Below are 19,752 nucleotides of genomic sequence, written 5' to 3'. Positions count from 1 at the left end.
CACTGCCTGCAGGAGTGATGGAAAACAGCTTTTTTGGCAAAACAAACGGCGGGACTATTAAGTATGAGATAATTGTTAGGGGAAATATGACCAGCTCTCACATCTTTTAATATACCTAGCACTTTATCTGTATTGATCTACTTCTGCTAAGGAGGAAATTCTGAGTTTATCTACCTGTCTGTGCAATCAAGTGTGTTGCTGGACCTACTGGCAAATTACAGGAGTCCCACCAGGATCTTGCCTTTTAGATTCTAATTTCCGCACCCATGGCAGCCATGAATAATCAGCAAAGTTCATGAGCACTTGCTCTCCCAGGTGCTGTGCGTGTCTGATACCCTGAAATTGGAAGGGCAAGCGCGCAGAAGAAATCGCCAGCCCTTGTAGGGAGGATCTTCAGTATCATAGACCCAACAGGGCAAATCACTTAGAAGTCAGGGAGAGGGGCATGAATATCTTGAGGCCACAAGCTGACGTTAAAGTCAGGGAGACAATGTGACCAAGCAATTCTAAAAGCTATGCGACAGCCAGTTCTGCTGCCAGCTAGGGTAGGGTGCTGTCGAGAAACACTTTACAAATGTACTTACTCATAGAAAGTTGTCCATCCTGTTTCATCACTCTTGGTGGCTAGGAGGCCAGTGTTCCCATCATAGGTCATGAGGCCAAGCTCCAGATTCTGCGTGGACACGACTTTGAGACCTCCGTTGGTGCCCACTGTGAGGGTGATGATCTGGTTGTCAGGCATGAGCAGGTGGCGGGGCATGCCACTGCTGTCCCGACGGATCTTCAGGGAATTCCCATTATTGTCAATCAATTCAGTGACATCATTGTCAGCACTGTAAGTGAAATTGTACAAGTACTCCCCCGTCACCAGGCTCACAGTGTACTGGTGGATGCCATCGGCGTTGAAAACATACAACTCCTGCTCTCCGGGGGACGCGGCCTCATACTGGTTGAAAGCATTAAGAACTGGCTTGTTTTTGCTGACCGCCCTGATCCGAATATTTCCAAGGTCTGCGATGTAGACGGTACCATCTGGAGCTACGGCTAAGGATGACGGGGAATTCAAGATGGCGTCGGTCGCGTAGGCATCATCTCCCGAGTAGCAGTTGCAATTGACATCGTTTTTGCAGTCGCAGTCTGAGGCTGCCCCGGCTAAAAGGCAGATCTCCCCGTTGGTCGTTACCTGGCGCAGACGGTTAATCTTCTTCTCGTCCGTCTCCGTGATATAGAGGACCCCCGTGTGGGAAATGGCAATGGCGCTGGCCGACTCCAGCGCGGAGTGAATGGCTAGCTTGCTGAGTGAGTAGTCAATCCCAGGAACCTGGCAGTGCATGGGGCGTCCCGCGATGATGCTCACTTGGTGATTCTCAGTGATTCGAAGGATGACGTTGTTCTCGAGAACGTACAGGGAGTTGTCCATGGGGTTGACAGCAAGGTCTGTTGGCCACTCCAGGCGAACCTGTGGATGACATGGCATCGAATTAAGGAGCAGCCTCTAACAAGCCCGCTGTTTAACTGTAGGGCACGTATACTGGTTTTACGTAGCTGGGGAAAAAAGACTGACTTTTTGACCCACCCTGTATGAGGAGTGCCGATCACCTATCACTTGCCCACTGCCCATGTCGAGTGCACACGATGAAGAAGAGGCCGTGTACCAAACAGCTGTGGTATCTGCTGTGCCTAGAGCAGGTCGCCAGCTCCACCCGTGATGCTCTTCTCAGTCCCAGATGATTGGACCAAGATCAGGGTCATCGCATTCAGTTGTGCGGGTAATTCACCGCACAAGGGGCTAATGTAACCATCACACCCTCTGCTCATCAAGCCATCGGCCTAAGGCGGCTCTGTGCGTCCAGAGGCGGCACTTTGATCTAATATGCAAAAGGAGCCCTGCTCTTTGGAAGGTGGTCCTGACCCGAGGGCCGCCAAGGCACAGGCCAGCTAGTGAACTACCACGTAAGCATTTGCTTGAAGAAATGAACTGGGCCTTCTCGGCAAAACTGAAGCGACCACCTCAGTGGCAAATTGTCAGTTTGTTGTGGAATTTGAGCTGAAATTAATGAGGTTGACTGAAGGGTGAAAAGGCCCTCCCAGGAAGGGCAAGCGTATATTTCGGAATGTTTGAGGATCCGTATAATAAAGTCCAGTTTCTCCTGCCTTACACTTGAGTGAGCCTCTGTCCTCTGCCCCCGTAAGAGCCCATACTAAAGGAATATCACTGGGGGGATACTGTAGATGGCTCTGCTCTAGTTTACTACTGCACAAAGTAAAGGTTTATATAGTGAGGATGCAATCATTTCAGATTAACAGGGAAGTTCTGATTGACATATAACACTGTATAGCACATTCTCAAACCTGCAATAATGATGGAGAAGAGAGGTAATTACACAGTAACTCCTACCCTGTAATCTGCCACGGCTGGAGTGTGTCACCAGCTCCACTTTCTGAGCAGAACTCCCCCCCGCCCCCCACCGCTTTCCTTTCTCTCTTGCGCTCACTCTCATTCCTATCTGACATTTCTCATTCCATCTCGCTGTCTAGTTCATCTCAAGCCTTTCACAAACAAACCTGCAATCTGTATCTATATCTCTTCCTCCCACTCCACTTTCAACCCAAACAGGCTGCAGGTGAGAACTTCAGGCCAAGAGCCAGGTGTGGCATAGTGATGAGAAATAAGAAAATCCCACCTGGGCCACATCCATGCTGGAGTCACAGCTCAGTGGCCGGACAGCAGTGAGGTCATTGGAGCCCAGCAAGGTAGAGATGATTCCATTCTGGTCAACCTTCCGGATCATGGTGGCGTCGACAAAGTACATGAGCCCGTTCTTGTCGACTGCAATGCCTGATCAAGACAAACAGTGGGAGTGTGTCTCTTGGCGGAGTAGGGCTTGTGGGGGTAGAGGTGGGGACGTCCTAGTGGGCATTACCTTCTTGGACCAGGGACCTTACTGGGTAGATTCGCAGGTTTGGAGCAGCGGCTCTCAACCTTTAAAGGTAACACCCTTTCTCATGAGGACTACGCTGAGACCCAATTCCTGGGGTTGTTGGCTGTCTCACCACCCAACTGAAGAATGAACTTTGGGCTGCAACTGAACCAAGGCTGCAAATGAATGAATGGAGAAATAACCTGGCATCTGCTCTCTTCAGAAAAGAAGTTATTTCCCAAGTTCATTGCTTGAAAAATTATTGGTAGTAAATTACTTGAATACCCTTCACAACTAATTACAACAATGAGGTTGAGAAACAGTGATTCTTGCAGTCACAGACTCCCAATTCAAAATAAACCCTCCAGGAAACAGTCCCAATTAAGCCTTGATGGTACTCAGTATTCCCCGGGGGACGCCTGTCCCAGGGTGCTCCTGGTAAGATGCACACAGTACCCTTCTATTTCTTTGGCACCTTTACACCCAAGCCCAAGGCTCCTCGTCCTTAATCCACGCTGCCAGATCCTTTAGTGGTAGCTAAGAATGCTAATAAGAATTGGACCTTCGATGAACCAATCAGTCCTTAACCCTAAGTATCCTTGATTCTTTTCAAACAGAGATCCATCGATTCTAAGAACATCTCCCCACCGCGTTCCCCACCCCCCCGGCCAGCCAATCCCAGGCCCTTGGAAATGATACCCATTCTTAATTGCTACCATTTATTGGGTTCTTAAAAAATGTCAGGCACTGTGCTTAAGACTACACACATTATTGTTGAACATGAGCATCTGGGAGTGGTTGGAGGCCCTCACTGGGCTCTGTCTCCAGCCCACACAGCTGGCACTCTGGCTCTTAGAGCTCATGTTTCCCCCTGACTCCGCGTGACTGGCAGCAGTCAGAAATCTCCAGGAGCAATCCACCCCACTTTCCATTTGTAGCCTATGTGGGTGATGAAGTTTACTTCAGATAAACACTTTTTTTTTTTTTTAAACACCCACACACCAAAGCAACCTATCAGAGTGAAATTAGGGAAAGCTGTAGTTGGGACTGCCTGGGGTTCGTTCATTTCCATCTACAAAGAAAGCCAAGCTTGTGGCAAGCTTATTCTGGGGGAGGGGGTTTCTCCCTTGGTAGCCTTTACCTCGAGGGCTCATCAGGGTGGCATCCACGGCCTTCCCTCCGTCTCCACAGCGGGCTTCATCGAAGGGCAAGCATTGCTCTCCAGTCCCCGCCACCACTTCTGAATTCCCAGCCAGGTCTTTAGCTCCGCTCAGGGACTTGACTCGGTAGATTCGCCGACTGTTGGTGTCAGACACGTAGAGAGAGCCGGACACAGGGTCTACTGCCAAATAGTACTTGTGTGCTGGGTTGTTGCTTTAGAGGAAGCACAAAGAGAAATGAGAAGGGGGCTAAGCAGCTGGTCTACTGGATCAAAAAGATGACAAAAATCCTAGCAAGACTCTAGCCATTTCTTTCTTTCTTTTTTTTTTTAATAATGATTTTTTATTATATTATGTTAGTCACCATACAGTACATCCCCGGTTTTCGATGTAAGTCTAGCCATTTCTAGTGTCTTTCCACTTTATTGAACTGGAAAGAATCTAACATAACAGCTCAGTGTTCTAACACATCATGGCTCTTAGCTATGGACTCCTAATTGGACCTAAGCTCCTCATGCTACGCAGAGGGCTCATCGTTTCCCATCGTACTAAAATACCACTGCTTCGTTTAGCTGGTACGAGAGATCCCACTCTGGTCCTGCTTGTGTGTTCGTGTTTTGTGCAAATCAGTCTTTTTTACTTCCCCCTATGGGTTTGGTATGTTTCTCAAGTGGGATTGAGGAACACTTCCATGAGACAAGGTTTTCTTTTTAGTCCATGCTTCCCCAATGCCTCCAAGATACTAGATCATGAAGACTGGGGCAACCTGGAGTTTTCCTAACTTTGGGATGGGAGGCTCCCAGAGCCATGCCCAGTCCTCAGCCTCAGATCTTCTCTCTTGTTCTTCAGTGTGGATATGAATAAAGTTGGCTTTTTTTTGTTTTGAAGAAATCTGATGTCTTGCTGATATCACACCCAGAATCTGGATTACTGAGGGAGGAGATATAGTTTTCATATTTTGGGTAATACTGAGGTCACAGGTGTGGACCAAGATCTGTCAAAGCTCTAAGCTACACTAGGAGAGAAATACCCTTGTGTGTGAGAAATGTAATAGGAAGGCACTAGGCCTCAGAGACCTGGACCTCTTTCTCTTCCATGCATCTCACTGCCCCTATATGTTACTGATCAGGACAGGACTGAGACACAGGAAACTCTAAACTCAACGCTGACCCAGCTGGTGACCTGAGGTAAGTTTCTCGGCCGTGCTGGGTCCTAGATTGCTTATCTGGATAATGAAGAAATCAGATCATTGCTCATGTCCCTTTTGGCTCAAAACCCTACAGTTTCTTCCCTTTGCAGTGTCCGTCATTTGTTCGAGGCTAAGACTAGAATAGGTGCTCATGCTACTCCTATGCTGGTTATTCAAATCACTGCCTCTAGGATACCTCTAGTGAATGCCACATGCCAAAAATGAGCATAGGCCTCTTGTTTTTCAGTTATTTTTCCATTGTAGTTTGGAATTATGGGAAGGAAAGGGATGGGAGAGGTAAAGGCAAGGTGAGGGTGATGATAGTGTTGGATGCATTTGTCCTGTAGACATTAGCTGGTAAATTACTAATTAAAACACCCCCATTTGGGTTTTTCCCCTTTTTAAGGAAGAAAGGAACTAGGAAGCTATTTTTAGGAACAATTTGTGAATCGAGACCATCTTTAATTCCAGCTTCTCCTCGGGTTGCTATTGAGACACATAATTGAACTAGAAGTCAAGGTCTTTCTAAAATTCCAGCCTAGATAACTAGTTTAAAAGAGTAGGCTACCAGGGTTCCTTTTCTTTCCTTCCTTCCTTCCTTCCTTCCTTCCTTCCTTCCTTCCTTCCTTCCTTTTTCTTTTTTTTTTTTTTTTGCTATTTAGTCTTTAGAGAGTATCCACATATGCAAAACAAATTAGGGCAGAAAGGGAAAACTTCATGCCATTTTTTAATTAGACGCTGTACTTTGTTAGTGAATGAATAGTAGCTGGCGTGATCAACAGAAGGATCAGGGCACTGCACATCTGTGCCTATCTATGAGCAAGATAATTAATTCTGGACTTTCTAGGGAGCCTGATTCAAAGGGGCTTTTCACAAACTCTGGCGGAAGAGCAGATGTGTGAGGATGTGGGGTCAGTTATCGCTGGGGTCTTATTCTCCCCCATGGTGTCATACCCATCCCAACCAAGATTCTTACAGAGACTCTTGGGTAGATGGACAGCCATGCTTCCACATCTGTGGCTATGGTGAAGGTCAAATGGGGCATGTGAATTTGAATGGGGGCTGTCTTTCCAGGGAATTGTTTTTTTTTTTTTTTTCCACTTGGCCCGGTTGGGGTGCCTATAAGCAGCCAGTTTGGGAGTACGGAGGAGGAGGCCAAGGGCTCATATGCATGGCTTTTCCACTGACGTTGACGATCTTATACAACTTGACTCCACTTCATGTCTAATTCTCACGTAACATCAGGAAGAAGCCCCTTCCGTGTTTCATTTCAAGAAGTAAGAAGAAGCATTCCCTTGAGTATTAAAATACATCGTTTTGCTTTTCTCTCTTCTTCCGAATAAAAAGGTAATTTTCCTTCCATTTCAGGGCAACCTGGAGCAACCTGGCATTTTCCTAACTTTGTAATGGGAAGCTCCCGGAGCCACATGCACACATATGTGTGCTGTGCCCTGTATATGTGAATTTTACCAATATGGTTTCAAATGATAACCCGGAGCAGTTGAATGACAAAGGCTAGTTGACAAAAACTACTTGGTCTACACCCTTCCTACTACTTAACAGTGGTTTAACTCCATGAAAATTCCCCATGCATCTGACTGTTGGATTCATTCTGACCAGCAGATTGGCAATTAACTTGTTTTTTTTTTAAATGACCATATATCCAGGGGAAAAAAATCATTAATGAGTTGAAAATGAGTTTTTGACCCGTTTCCAGTTCATTAAAGCTTTTGTGAACCCAGTCCAGCATTTACAAAAGCCAGAAGTTTGCCTCAACTGTTTAGCCCAATTACAGACCGCACTGAGCAGTCGGGATAAAAGTTCGCTGAGGGTTCATTATCTTGCACTTGCATCTCCCGGAAATTCTAATTACTGTCAGCTTATTTGGTTGCTTTTTGACTGCATTTCATAATTGCTAAAGCTTATCATATCCACAACACACAATTAGCACATAAAAAAGTTACTATATTTGGTACATAAAAATACACAACATTACACAAGAAGCACAAAACAAAAAGCAAACACAAGGGAGCAAACGAACCATATCAAATTATACGGGAAAAGAGTTCTTCGTCTTACCTATGTTTAAACTCTTTATTTCTTTATAGAAAGAAAACAGAAGGAAAAAGAACAAACAGTTAGCTGAAGAATTGATGATAAAGCAAACACAACATTTTCATTTCTTGTATAAAGGGGCCCAAAAAAAGCAGTCTTTTTCTTTTTCTTTTTTTTCCCTTCTAGCTGACAGCTCCTGACTCAATCACTTGGGAGGCACCCCTGATTTTGGACTCCTCCTGGTCATTGAAAAATCTAGACAAGAATGCCTGAATTCTCTGACCAGCAATGTGGCTGTCACATGACACAGGTGGCAACAGGTGAAACAGGTCTTCTGGCTAATGAAAAGATGGCAAATAGGTCACCTCTTGAGTGCCAATACCTATGGATTAGTAATGGCTGCCAGGAGGGCGGGACTAGGATTCTGAGGCCAAATGCAAGGTCAGCTGTAAAGAGTGCTGTGACGCATTTGTAATGTCTGCCCTGGGTGTGGGAGGGAGCCTCGCGCCACCTGTGCCATCCACGTGCCTTTGGTGCATTACAGGCTGGAGTCCGTGCCACCCAAGAAAGCCTCTTCCCAAATCCGTCTGCAGTTTGGCAATCGTTCTGTGGAACCCTGAAAGTCTCAACCATTTCCTACCCCTGCTCCATGACACCTTCCCTCTCCCTATCTTATTCTGCCTGTGTGGGACCCCAGGTATGCATGCTTTCTTACAGATAACACCCATACATGAAATTCATGAGTATTAATATCCTCTCATAATTGGAGCCAAAGACTCCAGCTACCATTCCCTTTTTGGAAAAGTGGTAAAAGTTTTGCTTTTTTTTTTTTTTTTAGAACAAAAATACATGTCAATTTCAACAGGAAAGTGGCTGGAAGTTAATAACATTAGGACAAAGAGGAGAAAGGCTAAGGCTTCAATAAAGAGAACTGCTTCTCATTCCTGAGGCTTCTAAGGCCACAGTGGAAGGAGTCCCTAATCCGTGTTCCCCTTTGGCTGAGGAAGCAGGCTTCGGGGAAGGGACAGAGAGGGCTTAATGCCCTGATTCCTGCTTAGGTGCAGCCCGGGCCTCTGCCAGGGGCCATGATTAGTAGTGGGTTTGCACAGGGATTACATTTTTATATTTTATTCCAACGTGTTAGTTTTCGTTAAAAAAAAAAAAAGTTAATTAAATGATGCTGATAACTCCTGAGCTCTGACTGACATAGTGCAATTTAAGATTCATTCTGCAAAGCCTGGTGTGTCAGGGTGGCAGCCGGGAATTCTCGCGTCTATTTTATATTGCTTAATGAAAGTGAAATGTTATCTGCCACCAGTGGTAGTCATATTTGGCTCTTAATTATTGCAATATCAATTCCAGTTTTTTAGTCAAGATTTTGTGAAAAGCCTGGATGGGATTTGGGTCTGCAGACCTGACCTACTTCTTTCCTAAGAACATCTGCTTTAAGTTGATTAATATAATATTTATATGGGGAAAGGAGAACGGCCGGAGTGGGGGGACCAAGTCACTGAGGGTATAGTCCAGATGCTCATACGGAGGCGAGCTTTGGAGAAAGGCAGAGGTCAGTGCTATTCCAGTCCAGGGCCATTGGCAGGGTGGGTGCTTAGGAGCCTACAACCCAAAATAACAGCACTGAGTCAGTCTATGTAGATCAGTGCTGGTGCCTTACTTACAAAGGACAGGCCTAGGCTTTGTGTCAATGCCTCAATAATGCAAACCGTTTAGGCACAGCCTTTGAGGGCAAAGTGGGGTCGTGGATTCAAGAATCGAGACGGCTTAGCTCTGCACACTGTGAGTCTCAATGAGTCCTCTGTGGGGCCTTCAGGGCTCTCCAAGCACACTCGGTTTATCAAACGGAGCCCTCGTCAGGCTGTCTTGTGATTTACGCATGTGTGTTTGTCTTCCTCACTTTGTTGTGAATGGGAGCAAGTAAATACAGAGATGACATACTTATCTCCCTGGTGCTGATTCTTAGTAGGGATCCCTGGAGAGAGTAAGGACTGGGAAAATGCGTTCTTGAGTGACAGAAGAAAGGAATGAGGCTGCTTCCCTTAGTGCTGGGCAGACCATGCCTTGGACTTGCTCCAATCCCTCGTTCTGCTCAGAATCACAAAGCTGCAATCAGTTGAGACTATTGCTTCTTTTGCTTCCAACTCTCTCCGTGCCACAGAATAGGGTGGAATTGGAACGGCCACAGTGTTTTGTTTGTTTGAGTTCCAATGAAAGGGAAGTTGGTTGGGATACATTTAGTTTAGATTTAGGGGGGACAGGGTTATGCGGCTCATATGGAGTTCTTTCACTGTCTAGTTAGATTATTGCTAGTGATTCTGGTATAGGAGTGCCTTCCAGGTACATTTTCGTCTTGTTGTGCAGATTTACCTCTAGCATTATTACTGGAAGTCACCAAATGGGTGTGGCTTGGCTTGCTCTGAGCGGGCCCCTAGCTCATTGCATTGATGATAACGGCCTCCACGGCTTGAGAGACGTGGAACCAAGGACAAATTCCAACAAAAGGCAGGACACAGGGGTGTGTCTCCTTTAACTCAAGCAATGCGTTTTGAGCCCCGGTGTGGACCAAACCCTGCTCTAGGCATCAAGGGACAAAGATGCCAGAGGTGACTGGCCTCTAGAAGCTCACACACTAGCACCCTAAAGACTTACACAGGATATTTCACTATTACCAGGACATCAATGACAAGTTGGTTCATGAGTGTCAACTCAAAGGCTATTTAGATTATTCACTGTACAAGGTAACCTGAAATGCCCGGAAGTACTATGAAAGAAGCTTGATAAAGTTTTTCCCAAATTTTACAACTCTAACAATTTTCACGACATCACCGGTAGTCAATTGTGAACATGAAACAACATTTACTAATATATCAATAATCTGAAACATATTTTGACTATAGTTATCCTAGAGGAAAGACAGAATATTGCTCTATTCTTTCTATAGATAATGACATTATAAAATCATTGTCATATTAAAAGATGATCAAAGAGTATGCAGCCAAAAAGTGTAGGAAAACAAGTATCATGGAAGTGTAACAGTAGTTAATGAATAAAAAAATTTAGGTAACTTATCTGGATTTTGTGATATTTGTGACTAATTGTCGGCTTTTCAAAATGTGCAATTTGATTTGGTTTCTTTTCTCATCCTGAATAACATTCAGTTTCATCCTGAAATTACGTAAGATTCAGGCTTCATGAAACCTGGACCTGTCTTAGTAAAAGAGCTTTGAAAACAGTGCCAACAACTGCCCAAAGTTTTATGGGCACATTGTTGTTATTGTTATTCTGGGGAGGGATGCTGTGTTAGATTTTGTTTCCTGACCTTGGTGTTCATACCCTGACCACACAGGGAAAGCATTTCCCTGGTAACTAGACCATATATTCCTCCCTAACGTTCTACACTGGTATCAAGCAGGGTCTGTCCTTGTTGAAATTCTCAGGCAAAGCTTATCTTTGGTGAATCTTTCTTCCAACTTCTGCTGCCCTTGCCCTCCTTCCTAGGCTCCCGCTCTTTTGTGACTCTTCCCTCTCCGGCACTAACACGACTGGACAACGCCCTTCCCTGAAGATCTTCCCTGACGCAGCGTTGCTGCTGCCCCACTTCCAACGCACCGTCAGAATCTCAGCACGGGGAAGTGTTTAAGTGGGGGGAAAGGAGCATAGTTAATATCATAATAGAATTTTGTATTTGGAAAATATACATATATACATATATTTTTAGAATTTTAAACACTATAGAAAGTGCGAGATTCTTATGTTTAGCACAAGAGGCCAAGTTAAGAAAATGCAGAGAGGCAGTGTCTTACACTGGAATCCAATCCCTAAGATATTCTCAAGTTGGGGAGGAAGGAAAGATTTTCCTATGACAGAAAGTCACCCTAGGACGTTAGTGACTGACAAATTGACTCTCTAAGGCTTGGGTTTTCCAAGGATCACCTCTGGAGAGGGTGTGGTTGTAAGAAAGGAAATGGGCTGCTAAAAGGTGGGATAACAGGCTTTTTTGGGGGAGTGGATGTTGGAAATGTCTTGAATGCGGATGGAATTGAAGCATACAATGATAACCACTTTACCTAAGAAGAAGGCTCTTTTTAACGTTAGAAGTTTTCCAAGTGTGTAGAACTCTGCCCCTGTATGTTTTGGATAGGCAAAGGAAGGAGGAAGAGAGAAGGATAGTGAAGGAACCACGGGAACATTCATATACAATTCTGATTTAGAGTCTCAGCTCTGGGGTGGGTAAGTGAGATCGGAATGGGCACCCACTTCTGAAACGAAATCGTTCAGCTGCCAACTCACAATGGAGAAAAGACATAAGCTAGACAGGTCTCCTTCCCCTCCTCCCTCCCTCTGCTGGTTACTGTTTTGAAGAGAGGGGATTGACAGCCCTTTGTTTTCAGGTATGTAGTGGGAAGAAAGGAAAAATCAAACCAGTGCTCTTGTAAAAGCTTAACTTCTAATCGTCTCTGAATACCTGGCTGATGAAAGCAAGTCCAAGTCCAAAGGCGGTTAAAAAGTTTAAAAACCAAACCAAACCAAACCAAACCAAACCAAACCACACAGCTGTTGAGGGAAACTGGTATTTACATTCCCTCTAGCTGTCCTTGATGTCACCATGTGGGTGTGGTGTGGCTTGCTCTGAGTGGGTCCTTGCTCCTATCATTAGTGTTGTGGCCTCTAGGACTTGAGAGACCTGGAATTAAGGAGAAATTCCAACAAAAGGCAGGACACTAGTCCGTGTCTCCTTTAACCTAAGCAGTGTGTCTCGAGCCCCTGGTGTGGACCAGGCACGGCCCTAGGTATCAAGGGGCGAACGTGCCAAAGCTGTCTGCGCAATAGAGGCTCCAACACCAGGGCCCTGAAGACTTACATGGAAATAACTGAAAAACAAGGCAGTAAGTGGAGTCAACTTTCGTGGAAAACCAGAGTTGAAGTGACCCAGAGGAAGCTGAGAATTGTTTCTGCTAGGGAGGTCAGGTTTCATGGAAGAGGGGACCTTCAAAATGACCTTTAAAGATGGACGCGATGAGGCAGATTAGACAGAGAAAGTATTTAAGCAGAGCGAGTAGCATGAGTAGTTTGGAGCCAGGCATGTAGTGGGCAAGTGCTGATTTGGCTCTGAGCACCTTGAGTAGCGAGAAAGAAGAAAGGGCCAGACGTGGAGGGCTGGTTACAAATGCCAGATTAAAAAAACATGCGACTCTCATGGAAAAGCAGAATGCTACCTTCACCCCCTTCCCTGCCTCCTTCTATAGCTTTCCACTGCCTACAGGATTCCTGAGAAGAGGACTCTCCTAGGATAAAAGGGGAAATAAACGTCTTAGGTAGGGGACCTAGCTGGGAAGCTCTAGGAAATGTGGTTTGTCCGATGGTCAATTTGACAGCTCGAGGATTATCTAGCCTTTTCTATTTTATCTCCTTCCTCCTCTCATTGTTCATCTTTGGTTATTATACCCTCCTAGTCCACCCCATGGCCTCCCCTTTGTTTCCATGATGTCTGGTTGTTGGTTCTTCCGAAACCCTCAGCCTGAATTGTCTCTCTCTGCCTGGGGCCCACCTGTCACCCTCACATGGGTACTCTCTGAGCCGGTGTTTCATCCCCTTCTAGACCCAGCACATGCTTGGCTCACATCATGCTCAATAAGGGCCCATGGGATCCCTGAGGCTGTAACCTTCTTGGGGCGGAGCTGGGGTTTTCTCCTCTCTCTCTCTCTCTCTCTCTTTCCTTTAATCCCTCCCAGTGCTTGGCACAGTCTCAGCTCCCAGGAGTACTCAGCAGCACTTGCTGATGCTCCGTTCACCGATCTCTCTCCTAGAAGGGGCCACTAAAAGGCGAGTGCCACCTGCGGCTTCCTCTAAGTCCTTCGCGTGGTGGCTGAGGCTACTTCAGAGGGCGCCACCACCTGCTCAGTTGCTCAGGTCAAAAGTCCTAGTCATCACCCTTGATTCTTTTTTTTTTTTTTCCCTTTTCTCCATTTCTTAAACCTGGATCCATCAACAATTCCCATCACATTTACATTGAAAATATATCCCAGTTGGAACACTTCCTTATCTCCCCTGCTGCCCATCACCATCTCCATCACCCCAATCCTGGTCAACGGTTACAGCTTCCCTATGGGCTTCTCCACCTCCACGCTTGTACCCCTACAGTCCATTCATTAACACAATGGCCAAAATGACCTTTAAAAAAAGGCAAATTAGATCATGTCAACTCTACTCTACTTCCTACTTCAACCTCTAATAGCTGTGCGTTGTAACCAGAATATAATTTACACTTGTCAACAAGGTCAGTAAGACGCTGAAGCATTGGTCCCCTACTGACCTCTCTGACCTCCTCAGAGACACTTTCTCCTGAGCTCACTACACTCCAAGCCCTACTGGACTTCCATCAATCCCTTAAATAAACCAGATTATTTGCTGACATTGGGGCTTTTGCACAACTTCTCTCTGCCTGGAATACTTTTCCCCAGATCTTCATACAGCTGAGCTCATCATTCAGGTCCCATCTCAAATGTCACATAGTATGAAATGTTTCTGACTACTTTATCTTGGGTAGTTTCCTTATCCCCCCCAAGCCCCACCACAGTCCCTAATTTTTACCCTGTTAGGTTTTCTTTACAGCATTATTATTATTCTTTCGATTTATCCACACGATTTGCAGTTCCCTATCAGGCCACAAATACAACCAGGAGGGCTTTGCTTGTTCCTCCTCTCCCTCTCCTCCCTTGGCAGATAGTCCCTGACACACAGTACACATCCACCAAGAATTTTATCCCTTATTTACAGACCTCATTTCTCCCTCCACTTACAGATCTAGGTTTAAGGACCTGGAGTCAACTTTCCCAGGAAGAGAGTTTACACGAACTTCTGTCCAGCACAGAGGAGTCTGGACTTCCGATTTAGTAGCAAGCAATGACCAGGAGAAATCTACCAGGTGTGGCCAGAAGTTACCTAGCAAGGCCTATGCAGTAATTCTAAGTCATAGCCTAGTGAATGTGCAAAGAGCCAGAGAATTTACAGAAAGGTAGTGCAGAGAAGCTCTCAGTATAAACATGTGAATCAGTAAGTGAGCACCCCTGGTTCTCAACTCTGATGTACATCAGCCCCTTCTACAGAGCTTGTCAAAGATAAAAGATGCCTTGGCTCTTCTCTAAACCTACTGAATCAGTGTCTCTGGGGTGGGCTCCAGGAATCTGTATTTTTAAGAAGTGTCACTTTTGAAACCACTGGAACAGATGCACAGCTTGAAGTCCTAGTTCTTTCATGTATCAGATTCTCGTGTGGAGGTGTTACAAAACACAGCTACTCAGGTCCCATCTCAAGCACCATGACCTAAAGCTCTCACCCTTGTTTTTAAGTCAGGTGTTAACAATTGTATCAAATATGTGTGTGGTGTTTTATAGATTCAAAAGGCATTTCCCCAACCCTTATTTGATTCTGGGCCTCGGTTTCAAAGCTCATCCCATTATCTGGAATATATATTCTCTGGAGAACCCCCAATATAGCCATCATTTACCCAGCGAAGCTTTGTAGCAACGGGAGCAAGAGAGCAAAGGAAGGCTTTCTGTGCGGCCACTTACCGTAACTCCAAAATGCTGGTCACATTTCGAGAGGGAAAGATGCGCCGGATGTAATTGAAATCTCCAACGAAGAGGCTCCCATCAATTCCGACAGCCAGAGCTACTGGGGCCAGCAGCTTGTTGCCTTCGGCAAGGCCATTGCAACTGGGACAGGAAATGCTTCGGCGGCGGCCATTGCCCATGATGCTGGTGATGATGGCAGGCTGCTGGGTCAGGAACTGGTTCTCCCCAGTGCCCTTGTGTAGGATTCCTGGGGGGCAGGGAATAGGTGTGGTTACTGCAGCCTTCCAGGGAGGATACTTCTATTGGCTTATGGATGGTGAGGGGCAGTGGTAGAGAGAAGAGAAACAGTAGGAAACTTTGACCTTTGGGGAACACCTCTATTACCTCATGATGCTGGGAGAGACGTAATGGGGCACTGCCCCCCAAGAGTAAGATATCATTTGTAGGGGTAATTGAAGAAGAATTATGAGGTACGCTAAGGCAGATGGTTGGGGAAAAACAGCCTAACATTCTTTGACATTTAAAAGGAGAAGATGGAGGGGTGTGGGGTGGCTCAGTCGGTTAAGCATCTGACTCTTGGTTTCGGCTCAGGTCGTGATCTCACGGTTGTGAGAATGAGCCCCACGTCGGGCTCCCTGCTCAATGCAAAGTCTGCTTGAGATTCTCTTTCTTTCCCCTCCCCTTGCTTACACGTGCTCTCTCTCTCAAATAAGGTGGAAAAACCCATGTGTATTTTGGACATTTGATGAAAAAATGCCGAGGGAAGAGGACAGTCTACCACTTAAATGTCAAGGCTGCAGAGAAAGTTCCGGAGGAGCTATATTTGGGAAAGAAAATGTGCCCACATACCACTTTTAACGTTGAGAATGTGATGTTTGTCCAGAGACCAGCCACCGAGGTTGGAAGGGTCCAGCTCGAATCCTTGAAGGAGGGCTGTCCTTTTCTCCCACAGAATTAGACTGGGGCAGGTCTCGTATTCAAACCCAACAGACACTGAAAGATAAAAGTGGGTGGGGCAGAGTGGAGAAAAGAGTTTCCTTGATTACTCCCGAGCTTTCCAGCTGGAATGAGAAACACATGTTCATGGTAATACAGATTCCTTTCCAGAAACTCACTCAAGGAGGCGGGTTGATTGCTTTTCTCCTTGTGATTCCACACAATATTAAATTCAGATTTCAAGCTGAACTCAGCCTTGAAACTTTACACAGTAGTACTCTTTGGGGATAGAAAGACTTTTCCAATGAACAGCTGGCTTTCAAAAATGACCCTAGTGACGTGGAAGGAGGAGAAGAGGCACTGAAAAATGAAATACAACTCTCCTTTAGAGATGGACAGGAGACTGTTCCTCTCAGCCTGCTGTTCGCAGCATGCATTTATTATATTTGGGGTTATTTATTTTCACTCACGAGGACGAAGGCCTATGGAAGCAGAGTGGCTCATTTATAAGGAGATTTTGGAGGCAACAGCTTGTGTAAGTTAAGGCTCTTTGTATGATCACTCAGGATTCCAGAGAGTGCCAGGCGAGGCAGGCATGGGGACAAAGCCTGCCAATTATGTGACAATTCAGTAGGGAACAGAATCCAAAGACTGTAAAAATCCTGCATTTGCCACATGGACAAATGGGAGAGGGAGGTGGGAGATGAAGGACTTCAGTTCTAACCCTGCTCTTGCTCCCACTTCTCGTGGCTCTGTTTTCCCCATTTGTAACACAGAGCAAGCGAAGCCTCAGTTTCTCAGAGAGATGTGGTAAGGATAAAAGAGACAAAATGCCAAGATGCCATGCATTTTTAATTGCAGCAGGGCTTTAGAAATAGGAGGCGTTGTTATTATCTGTATTCGTACTGCATCACATTCTTAACCACGTGCGCCACCTTTGGGGATTTTCCACAGCCTCCTTTAAATCCTGACGTATAGGAGCATTGATAGGAATGGAAGACACATTTTATTAAAAACAATGACAACCCACATATATTTCCTAATTTGTCCTCTGAAAATTCCAAGATACAACCACCAACCCAGTAGCAAAGAGAATTGCTAGTGCCCGGCTTGTGGCCTCGAAATATTATTTCTCATAAAAGGAAATCAGGCAGGGCTCCTTGAAGAAATGGCTGGAGCAAGAAATGCATAAGATGAGACTAGGCCATTTTATCATACCAGATAACAAGGAAGAAATCAAAATCTACTAGGGTTATGTCAAAAGAATCTGGGAGTCAGTCTGAAGAGTGTGCCACTGACCAAAAATGGGACAATCTGACCATTAGTAGAGATAATAACTTCAATGGATTGAAACATATTAGATACATTTTATTCTATGAGTTCATAATGGTATTAGGAAATTAATTTGCTACCATTAGTAGGTTCGAGGATCAACTTATTATACTGAAAATAGTAAATAAAGGGAAACAATTGAGCATTTGTCCCTTCTTTCTTATTTGAACTATACCTCAAATAACCAAGTAGTTAATGAGAGAATATCTCCATATGAAAGTATTCCCGCTAATAAATGGAAAAGCAATGGCAAAATTAAAATATGACTTTGCAATCCCTAATGACCTAATGGATCTAAGCAATGAGCATCCATGGCCACTGAAACCATGAAAGCGTAAACAAGATGGCGTTAGGTGCCTCCTGATGGAAGATGACAGTGCCACCTACCCAGCTATACTGCTTAAAAAACAAAAACAAAAACAAAAACAATCCAGAAACTAAGATACTTAGGAATAAATTTAACCAAAGAGGTGAAGGACCTATATGCTGAAAACTATAAGACACTGATGGAAGAAATTGAAGAAGACACAAATAAATGGACAGATAGTCTGTGTTTATGGATTGGAATTATTACCGTCATTAAAATGTCCACACTACCCTAAACAATCTATGGACTCAATGCAATCCCTAACAAAATTCCAATGGCGCAGCATAGAAACACGAAAATGAACAAACAATCTTAAAATGTGTTTGAAACTGCAGAAGATCCCAAGTAGCCAAAGCAATCTTGAGAAAGAACAAAGCTAGAGGCATTAAACTCCCTGATTTCAAACTATATTACAAAGCTATAGTAATCAAAACAGTATGGGATAAAAACAGACACACAGATCAGTAGAACAAAATAGATAGCCCAGAAATAAGCCCATACATATATGGTCAATTAATTTATAACAAAGGAGCCAAGAATATACAGTGGGGAAAAGACAGACCCCTTAATAAATGGTGTTGGGAAAACTGGACAGCCACATGAAAAAGAATGAAACTAACCACTATCTTACTCATACACAAAAATTAACGCAAAATGGATTAAAGACTTGATTCTAAGACCTGAAACCATAAAACTCCTAGAAGAAAACATAGTTGGTAACCCCCTTGACATCGGTCTTGGCAATGATTTTTTGGTTTGACACCAAAAGCACAGGCAACAAAAGCAAAAATAAATGAGACTGTATCAAACTAAAAATCTTCTGTGCAACAGAGGAAACCATCAACAAAATGAAAAGGCAACCTACTGAATGGGAAAAAAAATAGTTGCAAATCCTATATCTGGTAAGGGGTTAATATCTAAAACATATAAAGAACTCCTACAACTTGGTAGGGAAAAGGCAAACAACCCAATAAAAAAATGGGCAGAGGATCTGAATAGACATTTTTCCAAAGAAGACATACAGATGGCCAACAGTTCATGGAAAGATGCTCAAAATCACTCCTCATCAGGAAAATGCAAATCAAAACCACAATGAGATACCACCTCCTACCTGTTGTAATGGCTCCTATCAAAAGACAAGAAATTACAAGTATTGGAAGAGATGTGGAGTAAAGGGAAGCCTCCTGCACTGTTGGTGAGAATGGAAATTGATGCAGCCACTACGGAACACAGTATGGAGGTTCCTCAAAAAAAAATTACGAATAGAATTTCCATATGACCCAGAAATTCCACTTTAGGTATCCATCCAAAGAAAATGAAAACGCAAACTCGAAAAGGTACCCGCATCCCATGTTCATTGCAGCATTATTTACAATAGCCAAATATGGGAACAACTTAATCGTCCATTAACAGCTGAATGGCTAAAGAAGATGTGTGTGTGTATATAATACTATTCAGCCATAAAAAAAATGAAATTTTGCCATTTGTAACAGCACGGATGGACCCTCAAGGCATTATGTTAAGTAGGTAAGTGGAGAAAGACAAATACTGTATGATTTCACTTTTAGGTAGAATCTTTAAAAAATAAAACAAAGCTCACGGATTATAGAGGCAGATCGGTTTGTTGCCAGAGGCAGAGGGTGGGAGGTGAAAGAAGTGGGTGAAGGGAGTCAAAGGTAAAAACTTCCAGTTATAAAAGAAACAAGTCTTGGGGATACAATGTATGGCATAGTGACTATAGTTAATGATACCATATTATATACTGTACGTCGCTACCAGAATAGATCTTAAGAGTTCTCATCACAAGAAAAAAATACTTGTAACTGTGTGTGGTGGATGTTAATGAGACTTGTGATCACCGCACAATATATATAAATATGGAATTGTGTTGTATACCTGAAACTAACATAGTGTTGCATATCCGTTATACCGCAATAAAAAAATAAAGTTATGATAAAGACTAAAAAAAAAAAAATCAAACCTGAACCTTAGAAAGCCTCAAGATTCCACTCTCAGTTTACAAGAGATCTGGAACAAAGCAATATATTAAGAAGCCACAGAGATGCAATCGGAAAGCAAACTAGACTATAGGAAATTCTACAAGCAAACAATGCAGTTGGTGCAAAATAAAATAGAGAACTTAAAAAAAAAAAGGAGCTGGAGATGGCAGGGAAAAGCATAGATTAAAAAAAATTAAGAGAGA

The 19,752-nt window shown here is 44.2% G+C and overlaps 1 protein-coding gene and 1 long non-coding RNA gene across 13 annotated transcripts in view; one reads left to right on the top strand and one right to left on the bottom strand.

Annotated features, from left to right (window-relative positions):
- Window positions 1-19,752, bottom strand: part of TENM2 (teneurin transmembrane protein 2) — a 523,183-nt gene that overhangs the window by 54,810 nt on the left and 448,621 nt on the right. For 8 of the 12 annotated variants that reach the window (XM_044388563.3, XM_048224309.2, XM_048224311.2 and 5 more), the window contains 6 exons: window positions 15,764-15,907; window positions 14,912-15,161; window positions 7,350-7,370; window positions 4,063-4,295; window positions 2,685-2,839; window positions 585-1,459 (listed from right to left, as the gene is read on the bottom strand). In XM_044388563.3, coding sequence (XP_044244498.2) covers window positions 585-1,459; window positions 2,685-2,839; window positions 4,063-4,295; window positions 7,350-7,370; window positions 14,912-15,161; window positions 15,764-15,907 — 1,678 coding nt within the window. The remainder of the gene's footprint in view (window positions 1-584; window positions 1,460-2,684; window positions 2,840-4,062; window positions 4,296-7,349; window positions 7,371-14,911; window positions 15,162-15,763; window positions 15,908-19,752) is intronic. The other 4 variants (XM_048224310.2, XM_044388561.3, XM_048224307.2 and 1 more) reach the window with 1 other exon arrangement.
- LOC113264063 (uncharacterized) overlaps window positions 1-19,752 on the top strand; it is a 101,500-nt gene that overhangs the window by 64,980 nt on the left and 16,768 nt on the right. The gene's annotated exons all lie outside the window — the stretch shown is intronic.

This window comes from Ursus arctos, unplaced genomic scaffold, assembly GCF_023065955.2.
Source record: "Ursus arctos isolate Adak ecotype North America unplaced genomic scaffold, UrsArc2.0 scaffold_15, whole genome shotgun sequence".
NCBI lineage: Eukaryota > Metazoa > Chordata > Mammalia > Carnivora > Ursidae > Ursus > Ursus arctos.
The sequence above is the reverse complement of the archived record's forward strand: the minus strand, read 5'-3'. Positions and strand labels throughout refer to the sequence as shown.